At 48.4% G+C, this 19,554-nt stretch overlaps 1 protein-coding gene across 1 annotated transcript; it reads left to right on the top strand.

The window, feature by feature from the left end:
- The first annotated feature begins 7,852 nt into the window (after nucleotides 1-7,852).
- Nucleotides 7,853-18,976, top strand: LOC135979173 (maestro heat-like repeat-containing protein family member 1). Its single transcript, XM_065579712.1, has 6 exons — nucleotides 7,853-7,934; nucleotides 8,224-8,329; nucleotides 8,831-8,926; nucleotides 9,635-9,739; nucleotides 10,991-12,330; nucleotides 12,841-18,976. Exons 1-4 carry the CDS (start codon nucleotides 7,912-7,914, stop codon nucleotides 9,710-9,712), a joined length of 303 nt encoding a protein of 100 aa, XP_065435784.1. The 5' UTR covers nucleotides 7,853-7,911; the 3' UTR covers nucleotides 9,713-9,739; nucleotides 10,991-12,330; nucleotides 12,841-18,976.
- Nucleotides 18,977-19,554: the final 578 nt, after the last annotated feature.

Genomic DNA, 19,554 nt, shown 5'->3' with positions numbered 1-19,554 from the left:
GAACTTTTAAATCAAGCACTTTAATACTTTGAGATCATTTTTGTTTAAAGTCTTACAAATAAAAAATAAAAACATGGTGAACAATATAGTTACATGAATATTCAGTCATTTTCGTGAGAAATGCATCTTTTGCACAAACTGGTCTTCTTCGGTTGCTTTTATTACAGTTCCTATTTTTTTTTCCAGATTTGCCCACCCATGGTTATAAACAAGGTCACCAATAACAAAGTTCTTGCATTTCTCCATGAGACAAAGAAACACCAATGATAGGAACCAAAATTTCCATATGGAAATGGAAGCATAAAGTCACACTCATCTGGAAGCCCTCTTTCCTAGTAAGGTGGGTATTTTCGTACTAGATTTCTAGAATTCTTTACCTTGCAATGTGAAAAATTAAAATGCGTGTGCATGCACACACACACACACAAACACACACACACACAAGTTTCAATTGTCCTGTTTGGACTAATCACATTTCACCATAATTGGAAACCACAAGGAAATGTAAAGGAAAAAAATTATATTAAACAGACCACTGAAAAATAAAGTATTTTTTCCACAAAATGTAATTTTAATGTATTATTATATCTTTTGTCATTTCCAGGTTTCAGAACTGATCCTAAAACATCATAAACTCTTACCTTGTTATAACAACGCAATACCCAGAACACTTTCAAATGCTGTGTTCCCTCTTCACTGTGATGTAATGTGGGATAGAAAATAAAATAATTCAAGAATCATTTTCGGGTAAGAAAGAGCCAAAATTGCTAGTAAAGTAAAAAATTTAAATCTAATTTCTAAGTGAATCTAATAGCTACTAATACTGTAGCTATTTAGAGAAACGGAAGTGAAAGACAATGGCAGAGAAAAAGCATTACTTTAAAACGATGGATGTGAACATTTTGGAATTTCAAAAGTCTGCTTGCTCGGAAGCGATTTTAGAAATCCAAGTCAGCATTTTAGAAATGTCAACCACAAACAATGCAAAGTTGGCAATTGCAAATATAACTTTCTTATTATGAAACTAAAAGGCCAGGTGTCACGACAGCTGCCTGATCTATGGCAAGGAGGTGCTTGGAGTGGTAGATTTAAGCCTCTTATTAGCATTCTAGCACCTTTCCATAATTAAAACAGTTAGGAGCCATGCATTTATAATAAGTCAATTAAAACCACAAACTAGGAATAAACTCCGATTAAGTTCAATAAACAGCATTCTTGTTGAAATCAGTAAGATTATCTTCACAATGGTTCACTGTATATTAACCAAGGAGATATGAATGAACAGCAAAGTTAAGCAGCGGGAGCTGAATTAAAACTATGGATGAGACCCTCATGCCTTCTCTGGCTCCTTGCACAGCCTAAACCTGGAGTTCTGCAGGGGGGTAGCAGAGGCAGCAAGTGAGTTTGAGGAAAAGTTTCCACCTCAAGAGGAAAGGACCCTAATGAATACTAAGTAAAACATCTCTCTCTCTCCCGTACTCACATGCAGTATCTTATCATCCTGTACAATCTACGGCTACAAATCTCTATAATTTAACGTGAGTGAGTGGAGACAGTGGGAGGACCAGCCTGTCCTTCTCAGAAGATATTTCTTTAGCAGAGTCATAAAGCAGCTTCATAGAGAATACCCACTGATCTCCACCTAAAGGGCCACAATGAGACACTTTGGTAGTTGGAATTGCAAGTCAAACAGCATCAAGAAAGATGGTTCCCTTGGAAGCTAGGTGGGTCCAGATGTTCCTGTTCCTTCTTCCGCTTCAAACTAAGAAGAAAATGTAACTATGCAAGAGAGATTTCATTCCATTATCAGTGTGTATCCACCCGGGCCCCATGAGACCTTCCGTGGGGGCAGAGAATGGTGCGTTGGGGAAGCCAGTGCTGCCCATTCCATACTGTTCTGTCTTTTTTCATAATCTTCTCTCTCCAGGGCTGTCGACTGGGAATATTTCACCAGCACAAAACCCACTCTGGGAAATTTTAAATGAAAATGTTTGATCTTCAAATAAATGAAACACACTTTTAGAGAGAGAAAAAAACCCTCCATTAAACAAGATTCTTTGAAACCAAGGGGTAATTTTAAACAGACTATTCTCATGTTCATTTGCAGTGTATGAAATCATTTAACTCAGTACAGCACAATGGACCAGACACTCAGTTGGTATAAATCACCGTAGCTCTGCTGATGCTGATGGAACCGTGACAACTGACACCAGGTGATGATCTATCCTGATATTCCCAAACACTGACATGCAGCGTTCAGGGTATGTTAGGCAGTTGGTCCCATTTCACTGCAAGTTATTTTGTGAGAGAAAATGAAGACAACATTTTGGGATAAAAAGCATTTTGAGAACAGAAAAACAAACTTCTCTTGGTAGACAGGATGGATTTTGGAGCTTTCCTCGGGTATTAGAACTGAAAGAAAAATAGACCACTCACCTTCGCCTTTGCCCCGTAATGTTAAAACTTGTTGCAAGAGAGAGATCTCTCTTTATTGAATTCAAATGGATTGTGTAGGGGGTAATTGGAGACGGGGTTTATTTGTTCTGCCGACACAAGGGGACAGAATTCCTCAGAGCTCTGAATCTCAGGTCAGGCACAAGTGTGTGTGTGTATGTGTGTGTGGGAGGGTCATTAAAATACCCAGTTACATCTCCCTGCAGCAGGAGATAGACACCACTATATGGTCTTCAAATGTTGTTGAAGTTCCTGGACATGTTGATGCTTCTCTTTATCTTTCCCTCTGTTTTATGCAGTCCATAAATCTGAAACCCCCCCCAGCAAGAAGCATGTCCAATCACAAATAAACGTAGAGGAGCACGGCAAGATTTTGATCACTATGTGCCAGGATTAGAGCTGTGAATACGGTTTCTTTCAGAGCAGCAGGACTAGACATCTGTATGTCGCACAGCCAAAAGGCAATGAGCATTCTGCTGCTCAGTGTGGAGAGAGAAGGAAACATTTGAAGCAGCAGCATGAGAGGGTCCAGCACTCCAATAAAAAGTCAGGTATCAGGGGGTAGCTGTGTTAGTTTGTATCCACAGAAACAACAAGGAGTCCAGTGGCACCTTAAAGACTAACAGATTTATTTGGGCATAAGCTTTGGTGGGTAAAAAACCCCACTTCTTCAGATGCATGGAGTGAAAGTTACAGATGGGCATTAAATAATGACACATGAAGAGAAGGGAGTTACCTCACCAGTGGAGAACCAGTGTTGACAGGGCCAATTCGATCAGGGTGGATGTAATCCACTCCCAATGATAGATGAGGAGGTGTCAATTCCAGAAGAGGAAAAGCTGCTTCTGTAATGAGCCAGCCACTCCCAGCCACTTGTAATGGCTCTTTCAAAACCAAAAATCCCAAAAAGGCATTTTTAAAAATTTAAAGTAGATTTTTAAAACGTACCTTTAAAAACAGTTTTATTTGTTTTAAAAACTAAACCTATCAGGGATAAAATTTGAAACTGTGACAAGCTATGTTAAGGCCTCTATAGTTGCTATAACCTATTAAACTAATTTAAATTAAATAAATATATGAAGTCCATGTTTGCTGCCAAGTTTCAGAGGAAGTCAAACCACTGAACTGTTGGAAGTCATGGCCTAAGCACCTGGGGGTCGAGAAGCTGTTGAAATACTCAGCCAGATTTCGGCAGCAATAACCTCTTCTGTGTGTGCAGAAATAATATTTTCTGCATTTCAATTGTTGCAGCTACTTCGTTCAAATTTAAGAAATTGACTGGGAGTTGAAAAAGGATGAAGGCTTCTTTTCCTCTTGTAATATATGAATAAACGCTAGAGAGGAGGAGATGTGAGCTACTACTTCTAAAATCTGGAAGGAGGTTTATGACCAGGAACAATCAGTTCAATGCACGAACTAGAGATACTTCTTTACCTCAGTGTGTTTGAAATGAAAACAAAATGTTTCAGTCAACCCTTTTGTTTGTATGTATCCTGCAAAACCAGCAAATCCACATGTTTTAATGGTTATCTATTCATAGAATCATAGAAGACTAGGGCTGGAACAGACCCCTCAGGAGGTATCTAGTTCAACCCCCTGCTCAAAGCAGGGCCAACCCCAATTTAATCATCCCAGCCAGTGCTTTGTCAAGCTGACCTTTAAAAACTTGTAAGGAAGGAGATTCTACCACCTCCCTAGGTAACCTATTCCTGTGCTTCACCACCCTCCTAGTGAAAAAGTTTTTCCTAATAGCCAACCTAAACCTCCCCCACTGCAACTTGAGACCATTGCTCCTTGTTCTGTCATCGGCCACCACTACAAATACAAAATATTTGGAATGAAATCAATCCACCCTGATCTGTAGTGTCTGGGGGTGTGGGCCTCTGAGGCTAGATGGAGACCCTCATTGGCTAGAACCACCCAGGGAGCCAGTAACAAATTCCAGTCCTGTTAGCATCCAAGCCTCCATAATCCAAGGAACACTTGGGGGCTGCGGGAGACAGAGGGGTGCTGAGAATTTCTAACTCATGATTGCCAACACAGAGATGTGATCTTGGCTTTGGGTAGGAGACAAGTAGCAAATACATCGGGATTCTTGCCAAAAACAACAATCACCCATTGTCCTTTAGAGCACAAGGGCCCTAACACGCCTGACGTGCTCAAATCTCTCCCCTGCTGGGACTGGGAGAATTTTCTCCATCCCCATGATACAGAGGGAAAGAGTAAGGAAGTGACCTCTCTTTGGTCACACAGCAAAGTCATACCAGAGCTAGAAAGAGAAGCATAAGAAAAAAGTTGTATCAAAATGTTTTGCAATTAAAACTAACTGATTTCTTAAACTAAGGAAATTTGATGTGTGGTTATTGAACTGAAATGATACGTTCTGGTCTCAACGTGTTTCTAGATTTATGAACTAGTAGATCCATAGATTATCCATAGATTGAGGGAGGAAAACAAGTTTGCCTGTTTTGTGAACTCCCAATGGCTTTCTTGAATTTCAACGAACTAGTCGATTGAGCTGAACTATTTGAATAAACTGAAATGAAGACAATACTTTCTGCACCTTTCAAGGAAGTTATTGCTGTCCAAAGCTAGGCTAGCATTTCAGCTAACTTTGCTTCCAGGGCCTTAGCTACCACATCAGTGGTGCAACTGTCTGAAAAACTTGGCAGTGAACATATTCCACTTAATATTCGTTTTTCTCTTCTATATAAATTATTTAAAAGATTGTCATAAATTTCGCCCTTAACAAAAGGTTGTCAATTTCACATTTAATTGTAAGTAGATGATTTTTTTTTTTGGTCAAGCTGGGCCTTACAAATCTCTAAGGATGAAGATTCCACCAGCTCCATAGGTCACACTCATCCCTGGCTGCTGGCCTGAGTTTATCCATCCCCTCGCAATAAAACATTGTCTTGTTTTCACAGTCACTTTCGATCTCCCCACTTCTACCCCCTGCCCTGCTGGCAGGGGATTCTGCAGCACCCATTCTAGGCCACCTGGGTACAGAGGATCGAGGAGGAGGGTAAAGGAAGGACCAACAGCAAGCATCTGCCATCCAGCTCCATCCCATCTAGAGTAAGTAAGTGGAGTTCTCCAGAGCCATCCCCAGTGTGGTGGAAATATCCCACCAATAGGGCTCCCAGCCCGTCCCTTGGCAGAGTTTGTTCCCCAGGATGAGGGTTCCTGTGCCCTGGGGTGGGATGTGTGGGGAGGAGGAATTGCCTCAGCGGAGGGGAGGTGGGCAGGGGAGCAGGCAGGCCCCATTCATGAGAGGCTGCCTTGAACCCCGACTCACGGCTGCTCCCCACTCAGTTCCAGGATGGAGCGGCTGAGGCAGATGCTCAGGAGGAAGGCCAGGCAGGTGGCTCCAGAGCCAGAGGGAAAGAACATCCGGCTTTCTGAGGAGGAGAGCGGCCCCTCTGGCCCCACGGGTGGGGAAGAGGCTGGTGGCCAGCATAAACAGAGGAGCTGCCTGGCATACTGCAGGAAGTGGATGACACCAGCTCCCCTAGCTGACCCTGAGGCACCTTCTGGGCCCAAATGGAGGTGGCCCCAGGTACAGCTACGGAGGAGGGAGCCAGGAGAGGGCAGGAGCCGGGCAAGGCAGCTCTGGGGCTTCCTTCACAGGAAGCCAAGGAGCCAGGAGCTGCACCCCAGGGCCCAGCAGGAGCCACCCACCACCCTGGCAACTGTGGAGCCCTGCGCCAGCCCCACCCTGGCCTCTGAGGAGCCCCCCGCCAGCCCCATCCTGGCCCCTGAGGAGCCCCGCGCCAGCCCCACCCTGGTCCCTGAGGAGCCCCCCGCCAGCCCCACCCTGGCCACTCAGGAGCCCCCCGCCAGCCCCACCCTGGCCACTGAGGAGCCCCCTGCCAGCCCCACCCTGGTCCCTGAGGAGCCCTGCGCCAGCCCAGAGCAGGAGCTGAGCGACTCTGGGACAAACACCAGCAGCTTCTCGTACTCCCGAGGGGCCAGCAGCTCCTCTGCATGGTCTGACAGGCCTGCGGATGAAGGGTCCCTCTTTGCAGGTGAGGGGAGACCCAGGGGAAAGGGAGGAGGACTGGGGCGGTGGGGGACTAGTAACCCCCTGTGCCCATCGGCTCGCCAAGGTGCCGGGACTGACCCATGTGAGCCCCACAAACACCAGTGGGGGGGGCACAGCCACACCCCACGGCAGGGGATGCTGGGTGGAGTTGGGGATCTCCAGCCTCCCCTGATCATGTGGGGGGAGGGGGGATTGACTGCCATGGGGCCCTGAGGCTCATGGGGCTGAGGGCGTCTCTCGCAGGGGCAGGGTGGGGCCCGCGCTGCCATGGGGCTCCTGACAGAGAAGGGGGAAACATGGAGCCTTCTCTGTCCACTGCATCCCCCCAGCAGCAGAAGGGATTATACTTTCTCCTTCCCTCCCTGGTGCAGAGCCCCCCAGTGCCCATGAGGATGAGAAAGAGGAAGAGGAGGAGGAGGAAGATGTGTCCCTTGAACAAGACATCATCACAGAGATCCAGCAGTATCTCCAGGGCAGAGATAAGGTACAAAAACCCCCCAGCTGCACTGCCACCGAGTCCGTCCTGCCCCTTGTTCCATCCCCACCCAGGCGGTGGGTCTTGTCCAAGAGAATCCCTCACCCCCAATGGGGGGACATGTCTCCTCTGTTCTCTGGCACCCCAAAGTGGGGACATTTGTCCCACACAGGCCAAGGTTTCCGCTCCCCGCAGACACTGTCCAAGTTACAACCCCGATCTGTGGCGGGCAACACTGGTTTCAGGAAGGGGCGGCTTTCCCTGTCCAACCCCATGGAGGTCCTGAGCCCTGGCGCTGGTTTGGGTTGGGCGGGGAGGTCCCTATGTAACAGGCTCTCTCTCTCTCCCCCCACCCCACTCCTAGCTGATGGGGAACAGGGCCCATCAGCTCCGCTTCCTCGACGCTGTGCTGAGTCTGTGTGTCTTGGCACAGCAGCAGGGGTGGGACACCCTGGAGCCCTATATTTCCAAAGCGGCCCTTGTGGAGAGCATTGCGGTGAGTGGGACCCCGTGCCCGGCCCCTGGGGCGAGGGAGCCAGACATGGGAGGAAGCGTTAGTTGGGTTGGAGGGGGAAGCAGAGGACAGGGGTTCCTGGGGTGAGGGCTGGGGAGCAGGGAAGGGGATAATTGTGACACTGATCAGGAGCTGGCAGTGGGGAATTGTAAGCCCGGAGGGGAAAGGAGGGGAGGGGAGGGGGGAATTGGGTGGGAGAGGGGAAAGGAAGTTTGATGGATGGGAGGAATGGGGGGCCCAGCTGGTTGGGGGTAGGGGTGACACTGGCTGTTTCTGCAGAGCACTTTGGGCTCCTCCCTGGGAAGTGCCTGTGGGTCTGCGGGGCCTGGTCTCACACACGGTTTTGTTTCCTTGGGGTCTCCCAGGAGCTGATTGAAAATCTCCCTTCTGGTGTCAGAGCTGAGCTCCATCATTTCCAGCTCCATGGACGTGGTTTGCAGCCTCAGGTACCAGGACCCTCCCGTCCAGCTGCCCTAACCCTGGTGCTGATCGGGCCCAGAGCTGGGAGTCACAGATCCTCCTCCGCCTAGGTTACCCCCAGCTGTGCCTGTTCCCATCCTCCAGCAGAGGAGGCGGGAACGTCCCCTCTTTCCTGGCTGGGGGGTGGATTTCACTCCAGGAACGTTACAGTGGCCATAGGGAGGGGATCACTGTGGGGGAGGGGGTGATGTCCATGCCAGTGCCAGCACCATGCTGGTGCTGCAAAGTGTACGACAGGCTCCTCTCTTCTGCCAGCAAACTGAAGCCACCACTGTCCCTGGAGCTGGAATCTCGCCTCCTGAGCGCGCTTCTGCATCAAATCTTCACCATGGGCACTGGGAACGACACCACCCATTTCCGGGTAGGTCCTGATCCTACTTCTCTGTCCCCGGAGCAGAAGGCTCTGGTCCCTGCTCCCTCCCTTTGATAGAGCTGCTGAGAATAGGGGAGGGGTGAGCAGAGCTGGGAACATGCCCGCAAGAAACTGGCCGTGGGGACCCCTTCCCTCCAGAGGGGATTGCATTACCCTTCCGTGGCTGATCCCAGACTTCCCTCCTCTCCTCATTCTGTGCTCTGCTGCCTGGACTCTCCCGGGGATCCTACTTCCCACCCACTGCAGTTTGGCTGTTCCATAGTCTGCTGGGTACCAGGCGCTGTGCAGAGAACTGCTAAGAGCAAGGATTGAAGAGGCAGCAGGCATCCGGCCATGAACTTTTGCTTAGTCTCTCTGGAGTGATGTGAATGGGAGAGGCCAGGATGTGCCTTTTGAGTCTTGCCAGGGCTCCTAGAGAATCCTCCTAATTGTCCCCTGACTGGTGTGGCCCCATGTCCCTTGACTGGCGGGTGCTCCCTCCTCTTGCAGGCTCTCCACAAGAGCTATTTGCAGAGCCTGGACAGCATGCTCAGGGGCCTGCTGAGCGAGACCCCCAGCTTGGAGAAGCTGCAGCACCTCTTGGAGGTGAGTAGAATGGGACGGTCTGGGGTGGAATTGCCCCTGAACCCCGTGGGAGGGCAGCAAACGAGATATTAGAAGAGCCACATTTCCATTGTGTCCTTCCAGCTTGGACCCAGCCGGCCACACTTTCCCAGAGCTGCCAGTGCAGGGGGAAGGAGCTGGGACTGTCAGCCAGCGCTCTGCCCGATTGCATTAAGCACTAACAGTGAGCAGCAGGCCTGGCTGGGGACTGAGAGACTGAAACCCCTGTGAGATGCAGGACATGGGCCTCTGAGAAAAGTCTCTGGCTCCTTTCAAGGGAGACCCTGAGATACAGGAGGAGCCTCAGGGAATCAGCTCTTCTGTCCTAGGGACACTGCAGTTCCCGGAGGGATTGTCCTCACGGCCGTTCCATCCATCCTACCAAGGCCCTTGCAGCTGGGGTCTGGGGTCCAGGGCATGTGCCTTGATCCTGACGTGCTGTTCATGGATCAGGGGTTCAGGGCAAACGGACCAGCCCTAAGACTGACCATTGTCCCAGCCTGGAGAGACGATGAGCTTGTGCTCAGCAAGACGTGGGCAGTGTCATGGACCCCCTTTTCAAGCTCTGCGACCAGGGGTCAGCTGTTCCACCCTGAGCGCAAGGTGTAAGCCCCATGGGGACCGGGAGAGGCTCGTTTGTAGAGCATGTACGCCTGCCCACTGACCCTCCCCTGCCTCCTTCTCCCGCAGCACATCCATGTCTGGATCCAATCAAAAAGGGCCCTGGAGAGAGCTAGGGCCATACAGAGCAGCGCTGCCCTGCTCTAATTCGCCACCTCCCTGCCTGGATTTGACGTAAGTGACCTTTGACCCCAGCATCCTGCAGAGTCAGGGCTTGAGTCAAGTTCCTCATCCCGTGGCTAATTGGTCCCCCCTGCGTCTGCAAGGGACTGCGTTCCTTAGGCCACGGGCTGGCAGATTTGTGCCTGGCCTCAGGACCCTTGTTATTCTGGAGCAGGCAGGCAGCGAGTGCTCATAGAGGGCCTTTGCCCTGGTCCCTTTGCTCCAAGCTCCCTTGGGGGCAGAGAGCTCTCGCTCCTCTCGCCCAGCGCCTCCTACAGAGGGGTGGGAGCAGAGCTCTGGCCCAGGGGCGCTGGAGAGCTGAAGGGAGAAGGTTGATGGATTCCCCTCTCCTCCTTCCACCAGACCACCTCTGACTTCTCCATGGCGACTTTGTGCTGCAGCTGGGTCTCCATGTATCCCACCCAGCTGAGGACATCAGCCGGCAAGCCAGGGGTGGGATATATTGGCTGCACAGGCTCCTGGTGCAGAAGAGGGGTAAGAACCCAGCTGGGCAATGGGACCCAATGGAAACAAGCCTCTCGGAGACTAGCTCCAGCTGGCCATTGGGACGCCTAGAGGACTAAGGCCTCTCTGTTTAGACCCACTGTAGAAGGGCAGAGGGACACCAATAGTAACAAGGCCCCTTCTTTGAGACTCCCTCTGCTGGGCAATAGAACCCTACAGAAAGAAGCCCCCTCCTCTGAGACCAATCCCACCTTAGATGATGACTCTTTCTCTTCCACTCTCTCTGAATTAGGGAGATGAGTATGAAAGTGTCAGGGAAATTGGCTGCTTTATTTCAGAGCCCGGCTCTGTCCCCCAGCCCAGGGAAATAGCCCACCCACAGGGCAGCCAGCTCATGAGGGGACAGGAACGGAGCTATTGAGAGACATGGAGGGAAAGAGCCCATCATGAGGGCAGGGGCAGGAGCAGGGACCACAGGGGATGGACACAAAGCTTGTAGGATGTCACCAGTTGGTAGTCAGGGACAGATTCTGACTTCAGTGGGTGTGGGGGGTTCTCAGTATTAGACACCACCATTAACAGGCACCCATTCCCAGAGCACAATGACTCTAAGGGTCACATGATTACTGTGATGACTAAAACAAATCCCCCTTCTGGTACTAAACCGCCTGGTATGGACCCTGCGATTCCATCGGGCTGTGGATGCCATGAGGACCCTGGCCAGTGTGCACCCAGACGGAAACCGGCAGTGAAAGCGGAATGCCAAACCTCCCCAATGGGTCTGTCTTTCTCCCCCAGGGCTCAACATCACCGAGGGAAGAGAGCTGTGGTGCCGGGACGGGCTCCAGGATACCGAGAGCATGGGGTACAAAAACCTGGCCAGGGTGGGAGAGGTAAGGACTCTCTGCCGGTGCATTGCAGCAGCTCAGGTGTGGAGCTGTCTCCCCTGCAGTGAGTGTGTCATGGACACAGGGCAAGAGCCTGCTACTTATTTCCAGCAGAGTATGTGAGGCTCCTGGGAATGTCAGTGGGGTGAGGCGTGGGAATGAACCAGATCTAAAAGACCCCTGACCTCTAGCGGGTGAGCTGCAGGAGATATCGCTGCTGGGAGCAGTAGAGTGTCTGGGTGAGCTGGTTTCAAAGTGCAGAGACACATTTCCAGCATCTCATGGCACCTGCGGTGAATCCAGCTCCAGAAAGAGCTATTGGAGGCCTCAGTGCCTGCAGCCTCTTACTGAAGGGGGTTCTTTGGTCCATGGGACCCCAAAGGTTGGCTGCCCCAGGACTCTTCTCCACCTTGTGAGCCACCAGAGGGATTTGGAGCCTGGTTCTGAGCCATTGCAAGGGCTCTGGTTCTGTTGGTTTTAGGTCTTTGGTGAGATATTCTCTGAAGATCAGAAAAGAACTTTTCTCCAGGTGGCGCTGCAGGCCATACACCACCCCCTGCTCCATGTCAGCCAGGCTGGGCTGCTGCTCACCTACTCCATCCTGAGGGAAGCCGGCCAGCTGCTAGGGGACGAGGTAACCAAAGAGGGATCAACTGGGGAGGGAACCCCAGGGCCTTTCTCCTCCAGGCCATTTGACAGTCACTCCCATCCCATCCCCATGCGCTGACCTGGGAGCAAGGAGAGGATGAACCCAGGCAGGTGCCATTGGTAGGTGCCAGCTTGTTCCCTGAGCAGCTCAAAGCAGGGCAGACCCAGCTCTCCAGCAAGGCTATTTCCTTTATCCCCAGCTGGGTTGGGAGGTAGAACAGCTCTTGGGGGGACTGAGAGGAGTGGGGGCAGGAGTTCATTCCCCAATGGTGGGAGAGGGGATGGGAGTCACTGGAGAAGAGACAAGATTTTGTCTAGGGGGTTGGGTGGGGGAATCCGTCCCTCAGACATGGGGGGTAGGGAGAAAATTTTGCTGGCTCCCGGTGCCGTGAATCCCCTTTGTTCTCGTGGGTGTCGGAGTCTCTGTTTGATCCTTGTTCCCTGGCAACAAGGGGACATTAGAGCAAACGTGATGTACAGGCTCTTTGCTATCAGGAGATCTGGCCTGGTGCCCAAAGGACTGGAGGGGCTGTGCTCCATGTGGCAGCCTTGAAGACCCACCCCCCGCTTCACATGACTAGAAGCCCCCAGCCCCTGCCACAGGTACTGCTCTGTCTCACTGTGCCTGGGGGGGAAGGGCTGGGGGAAGCAGCCATAGAGCCCACAGCACTGAGAGAAAGCCAGGCCGAGCACCTCGCTCTCACCACCCTGCCCCACCCCGACCCCTGGAGCTGGGGCCAGGCCAGATACTGTCCCTGCCCCCAGGCCCAGAGGCCAGTTTTGGAAGAATCAGGCTGTCAGGGCCATGGGGCTGGCCCAGAAATGAGAGCATCCTCAGAACCAGGGGTTATCCTCAGTAACCCATTGCGGTCTGGGAGGGGTGGCTCACACAATCCTGGGTGTAGATCTGGGAACTGGACTGGGTCCTAGGCTAATGCCTTTCCCCAGGGGCACCCTCGCTTTCTGCCCTTTATTTTCCCCTCCAGCTAGGGGGTCTCTGAGTGTGAAATGAACAGGGAGGGTGATGGGGTCCTGGCACATAGCCTGGGTGGGAGCTCCCCTTGGCCTGGACCCCAGGTCTTTGTCATCCTGCTGTCCTTCTTTTATTCCTAGGAAGGGAGTCACACAATGAGGGGTCTCTAGCGCTCCAGGTGGGCAGTGCCTGGGAGCACCTGTAAGTGATCCAGGTTCCTGCCTGCATGCATCACCCTGCCCTGCCCTCCAGTTCCTCGCTATTGACTCAGGTTTGACTCTTGGCTCCGGTCTCTGGCTATGACTTTGGCATGACCCTTCTTGGCTCCAGATGTTCGTTACCAACCCTGGCTCGGTATTCTCCTTACCCTTCTCTAGCCTTGCTCCAGGCCGTCCACCCACGCGCTCCAGCATTGCCGCCTCCTGATATTCCCCAACCCCTCGGATTTTGACTACCCGGCTTTGATCTTCAGCCTGTATCTGGACTCTAGCTTGACATGGACTTGGCTGATCTTTGGTCTCTGACCACCCGGCTTCGACCTCTGGCCTGGACTTGGACTCTGGCTCTGGTTCTGCTTTGTCGATGGACTCTGATTTCCGTTTTGATCCTGGTGTGTCCCTGGACCTTGATTCTAGCATCACTCTTAGCCTAGGTGCCATCCTGCACCTCACTGCGACCTACACTCCAACCACTGGACCTAATTATCAGATGCAGCATGTGACATCAGGTTGTGCAACTTTTTGCAGAAAAGCAGGCTCTCCGCAAGTAAGTGGCCAGATCACTCCAGGTGTGAACCATGGCCTCACTACATGAGCCTGGTCCGATTCTGCTCCTACTGGAGTTGTGCAATGGAAATGTAGGGGTTCCTTTAACCAACCTCCGTCCCTGGACCTACTCCACCATTCTTGACTTGGACACCCGGCATTCCTGATAAAAAACAGGATTACATGGATATCTTTGAAAGAAATGTGGACTCGTTGCCTCTGCACCGGGACTAAGACTGCCCTAGTCACCTACAACCTTGGTTGAAAGTTGCCTTCGCCTGTATTTACGCGTTGTTGGAACCAGAATTAGTGGCTCTCCCTGCATACAGTCATGAAAACCAGTCCTAAGAGTTTATGAGCAAATAAGCGTTTCCCACGGGTGACCAGGCCCTTTTTGGGAAGAAGAAATGTGGGACTACGCCGCTCTTTAGACTATCGCCTCCTGAAAAAAGTGATAGTTTGGAACCCTTACCCCCTGCTGTGAATCCCCTGACCTTGCAACACTTCATCAGTGATGTATTTGGAGACATCGTGGATCCATACAGTGGCATCTATTCAGGTGACATACTTCTCTTTGTGCAGAACTGTCAGCAGCACGTGCACCACATCCGAACCCGGAGAGGTTTTGGCAGCATGGTCTCAACACAGAATTGGAAAAGCGGAACCTCCAGCCAACTCTCCACAGAGTTTTGGGGGTACATCCTCTCCCCAGGAGGTGTTACAATTGATGCAGATAAGGTGGAATCCATTCATAAATGGGACAAAATTTGAAGTCCTCAAGAAGAGCAGCACTTCCTAGACTTCACCAGCTTTACTGCTGCGTCGGCCCAGGGTTCTCAGAGCCAATAACCCGCATGAGAGCTCTCCTCCACAAAATGGCCACATTCATTTGGTCATCTAAGTACGAACAAGCCCGCAAACAGCTCAGAATTCTCTTCACCACTGCATCTATTCTGACGCACAGCATTTATCACGGAAGTAGACGATCTACTATGACTATCAGGGCCTGCTTTGTTTGGTGGTGCCAGATGTGCACTGAAATTCAGACTTAGCTTGACACACGTGACTTCTGCACTTTCACCAAGGCACCACGCACCTAACTTCTTGGCATCTCAGGCCTCTGAAGACCCTGCTCCGTCCATGGCAGCCATTGCCAAGAATTTCACTCATTCAAATGGCCACATGATGGAACTGACTCTCATAGATCACCTGACCAAGATGGCAAGCTTCATCCCTCTGTGCACGAGTACCTTCGGCTTAAATATGTCAAGAGGCAACAACTGGACAAATACAGATTAATAGAGGAGTACAAAGAAACAAGGAGTTAATATGATCAGCATGGAAGGCAGTGATCTCAGCACACCACAGTGAATCTCTGCTTAAGTGGAAGCAAACTCAGCCTTATATGTGGCACTACCTCCACACTATACAGTGCCTGGAGCCACATGGACATTTTTTTCAGTGTTGCAGAAAAGTGAGTTTGTCATTTAGTGCTCCTTTACTGGTTAGAAATATATGGATAATTTTCATGTCAGGTACATATATATCTATATTTTGCACTAAATCCTGATCTTATTAAAGACAAGTGGCAAAACTTCAATTGACTTAAAACTATCTGAACTCTTATAATGAATCTGCAGAAGGGGAAAGAATTAAGATGGCATCTGTATCTTTAACTTTGGGGTTTCCTAACTCTTCTGTAAAACTGTTTGTCATCTATGTAGCCCTTTGTTTTGTTTAGGACCAGAATGTGATATATTGGTACCCATGTTGAGTGGAGGTGGTTGAATTTATTTAAAATGCATTTTTGCAGAAAATTTTCAGTGTAGTCTAACTTCCTCTGATGTGTCAGGGGGGAAAAAAAAGGAAAACAAACCCCAAATATTTGGGGTGGGATATTTTCAATGTGTTGTGAAATTTGGAACCTAAAACCCTACAGATTTTAATAACATTTTTTCAAACCCAAAATATTTACATAGAGAGGAGGGGCGCTGCTGTTTTGTTTTTGTTTTTTTGTAAAAACTGCAATGGTGATGGGGAAGCTGCATGAAATTTCCCACAAAATTTAAAATTTAATTAATTATCATTAAAATTATATAAATTAATTATAATTTAAAATCTCCAACCAGCTCTAATGCTGCCTAATACTTTATCCCATGACTAACCAATGTAAATGAATGGTGCAATATGAGGATTAGGTTACTTCCCAACAAGAGAGATTTATCAGAATCTTGTCCATCATGAATAATTTCTGCACCATTTGCTTCCTATTATTTCAGCTTTCCGGCCTGCTAGCTACATTTCACTTTGACTAACCAATAAATAAGATAAAATAGGGTTACATTAAAAAGAAGATGCTTCTAGCTCAGGAAAATACAGTGGTTTACTCCATTATTTATTCCCGCTTGGTTCAAATATAGCCCCGTGAAACCTACCTGCTGATGAAAGCTGGCATTTACTGAAAGACTTCAAAGGATTTACATTAGTAAAAGGACGGAGTTTTAAGATGAAGTGTTTATTGCTAGCTTATAAAGCCAAGACAAATTCCCGGGAGTTTTCAGATCTCTTGATGACAGAATCGCACAATTAAGTAACTAAGACTCATGGTGCAGCCAGACATTTTGGGTCCAGAATAATTGCCCTCAGATCTATTGTTCTGTTGGGAGCGGGGATGCGAGAAGAGATTTTTATTCACATGCCCACTATTTCTATTCCTGTTTTTTTTCCACAAGGATAATTGATCTTCCACATTTGGGTGGAAGGAGGCCCAAAATAAAGCTCCAATTTCTGATTCTATTCTGTATAGATCAATATCACCATAATATCTGAGCACCGACCAGCAGTGTATTAAGCTAACATGTTAGCATCACACTGTTATTATGTTTATTATTATTATTATTTTCAGAGCAGCCAGCAGTGTGCAAGGTGTTTCAAAACTAAATCAGAATCACATGTTCCCTGCCCCAAGGAGCGTACAATCTCAGTATTAGACAAGAACCAAATAAAGGCATGCAACAGATAGATAAGAATCATACACTTTACAGCAATATTTTCCAGACTAACTAGTGAATAAATGGCCAAAAGAAACCCTACATTAACACAGAGTTATGGTTGCCCGATGATGGCTTGTGCCATTCCAGAATGTTGAATTCAGCAAAACTCAAACTTGTGAATACCAGGAAATACAAAGTTCAGGGAAATGCCCACACAACTGTAACTCTGCCCACTGGAGCTGGTAATAACCACTGGGAATTATCTGCTTGCACTCCAGCTGCATTGACTGTACTGTATGGTAGATGTACGGAATGGCAGAGGAATAAGTTGGAGCAGCTTGGAAGTGCTGTGATTGTGCTATGTGGAGATCTGGGGATTCGTTTGAGAAGCATCCTAGCGCTGTGACTGAGATATGACAAGACATGGATCTCAGTTCTCCAGTGTGTGTGATCGAAGGAAAGGAGTCATGTCAATCAATGGTTCTCAACCAGGGGTACGCGCAGCCCTAGGGGTACATCAACTCATCTAGATATTTGCCTAGTCTTACAACAGACTACATGAGAAGTGCTAACGAAGTCAGTACAAACTAAAATTATATACAGGCAATGGCTTCTTTATACTGCTCTGTGTTTCTCAATGGGAGGGTTGCAATCTATTTTATAATTATATGATTAAAAAGGAGAAAGTAAGCAATTTTTCAGTAGTAGTGTGTTGCGACACTTGTATTTTTATGTCTGATTTTGTAAGCAAGTAGTTTTTAAGTGACATGAAACTTGGGTGTACATAAGACCAAATCCACCTCTGGAAAGGGGTCCAGTAGTCTGGAAAGGTTGAGAACTCCTGATATAAATCATAAAAATATAGCACTGGATAGGACCTCAATAGTTCATCTAGTCCAGTCCCCTTCACTGAGGCAGGACCAAGTATTATCTGGACCATCCCTGACAGGTGCATGTGTCCCTTAAGGCTACATCATTTCAATACCAAATTGAGTAGGTTATGTCAGTAGCAGGGCAGCGGGTTTTTCTTGTCATGGGTATTGTCAATAGTGAGGCAGGAGACAAGAGCAGTCTGTAGATTTAATGTTGGGTAAGGAGAAGTGTAGAATCTGTTAATTTTAAGAAAAGCTCTTTGGGGCTAGGGTATCTCTGGAACTCTGTGATCAAATGGCCCCAAATTTGGGTTTGTAGCAGAGCCCCATACCCCCATGAGGCACACCAAATTGTGAGGCAATCTGAGTAACTGTGGTGTAGCTTTTAGAGCACTTAGAACAGTCAAGTTTTAAACAGAAGGCTGGTCTTAACTATAGCTGAGTTCTCATTCTGCTATAGTATTGGGTGTTTCAATTTTTGGGTGCCCAAGCTGAGACCTCTTAGAAAGGTTTTAGAGGGCAGGTGCTCAGTGCTGTCTGATAACCCAGTCCTGGGAAGTGGTCTCAGGTTGGGAACTGAAAAATGGAAGCATCCAAAATCAGTACTCGCTTTTCAAATGTAGACCGGTAAGTATACAGCTAGGTGGCTACTTTGGTGTAATACGTGATCTTATCTACTCTTATTGCTCCTTCAGTAGCCGCACATCTCACAATCTTCAATGTACTTACCCATCTGTGAGATAGGGACGTGCTCTTATTCCCATTTTACAGCTGGGGAAGTCAGGCCCAGAGAGACTAAGGCCTGTTCTACACTAGGAATTTTAATTAGAAAAATCCACTCCCCTGAGGGATATAGCTGTACCGACCCAACCCCCAGTGTAGACAGTGCTTGGTCAAGGAAGAATTCTTCTGTTGACCTAGCTATCGCCTCGCGGGGAGACTGATTATCTGCACCAACGGAAAACCCCTCCCGTAAGCATAGGTAGTGCTTACACTGTAGCACTTCAGGAATACAGCGGTGCCTCCATAGCATTTCACGTGTAGACAAGCCCTGCGACCAAGATTCTTAAAGGAATTTAGGCACCAAACCCACATTGAAAAAAATTGTTTTTCAGTGACCTAAGCAAGGTCACATGGCAGGAACTTGAACTCAGACCTCATTAGTCTTAGGTTGGCCAATGCGTCATCCTTCCTCTTGCATCTGTGTGTACACAATGATGTTTGTCTGTCTGTCTATCCACACATCGATCTGTCTAGCTACCCATCCAGCCCTGTGCATAACCATCAATCTGTCAGTCTATCTACAAATATACCTCCACATATACACTGTACTTTATTTCCTTGTAAAGTGATGGTTGGTGTGGGATGTGGGTACTGAGGTGATAACATTGAATCTATCTCCCCTTGTAAGTATTCTCACACTTCTTATCAAACTGTCTGTACTGGGCTAGCTTGATTATCACTTCAAAAGTTTTTTTTCTCTTACTTAATTGGCCTCTCAGAGTTGGTAAGACAACTCCCACCTGTTTATGCTCTCTGTATGTGTGTATATATATATCTCCTCAATATTTATTCCACTCTATATGCATCCAAAGAAGTGGGCTGTAGTCCACGAAAGCTTATGCTCTAATAAATGTGTTAGTCTCTAAGGTGCCACAAGTACTCCTGTTCTTTTTGCGGATACAGACTAACACGGCTGCTACTCTGAAACCTGTCAATAAATTACATTCTTGATATCATCTCTTTGTGTCTCTTGATACACTAGCTGACACAGTTTGGTAGCAAATGAAACAAACGAGGAAGATACTTATCCTTGTAGACATCACACAACAATGCATAATGGAAAAGCTGTAACACTGTTACTGGACATTGTTATCAAGTGAAATTACGCCTTCCTGCATTATCTGGCTCAAGTTTCCATTTCTTTATTGTCTTCTCCTGTATATCAAATAATGAAGGATATTTCTGCATGTTGACTTAATGACTCAGAACTAGCTCATGCTTGTGCTCCAATACTGATCAGTAAAAAAGTCCCCATAGTTACATACAGCGAGGAATAATTTTCTGATATATTGTTCTCCTCAAGGCGTCCTTCACCTCCTTGTTCCTCAGGCTGTAGATCAGGGGGTTCAGTGTCTTTGGGGCAATCACAGAGGAGTAGCCAATATCTAAGAGAGACAAGCTGCTGAGGAAAAACTAAAATGATGTAAACATGGCACCAAAAC

Source organism: Chrysemys picta, unplaced genomic scaffold (assembly GCF_011386835.1).
Source record: "Chrysemys picta bellii isolate R12L10 unplaced genomic scaffold, ASM1138683v2 scaf700, whole genome shotgun sequence".
Lineage (NCBI taxonomy): Eukaryota > Metazoa > Chordata > Testudines > Emydidae > Chrysemys > Chrysemys picta.
This window is presented reverse-complemented; position numbering and strand designations above follow the sequence as displayed.

What these genes read in the sequence shown, in the direction of transcription:
- LOC135979173 (XM_065579712.1), top strand. Translation starts at nt 7,912, where the DNA reads ATGGACGTGGTTTGCAGCCTCAG. An exon ending in GACGTGGTTTGCAGCCTCAG is followed by an intron (nt 7,935 to 8,223) that starts GTACCAGGACCC and finishes CTCTTCTGCCAG; the next exon opens with CAAACTGAAGCCACCACTGT. An exon ending in ACGACACCACCCATTTCCGG is followed by an intron (nt 8,330 to 8,830) that starts GTAGGTCCTGAT and finishes CTCCTCTTGCAG; the next exon opens with GCTCTCCACAAGAGCTATTT.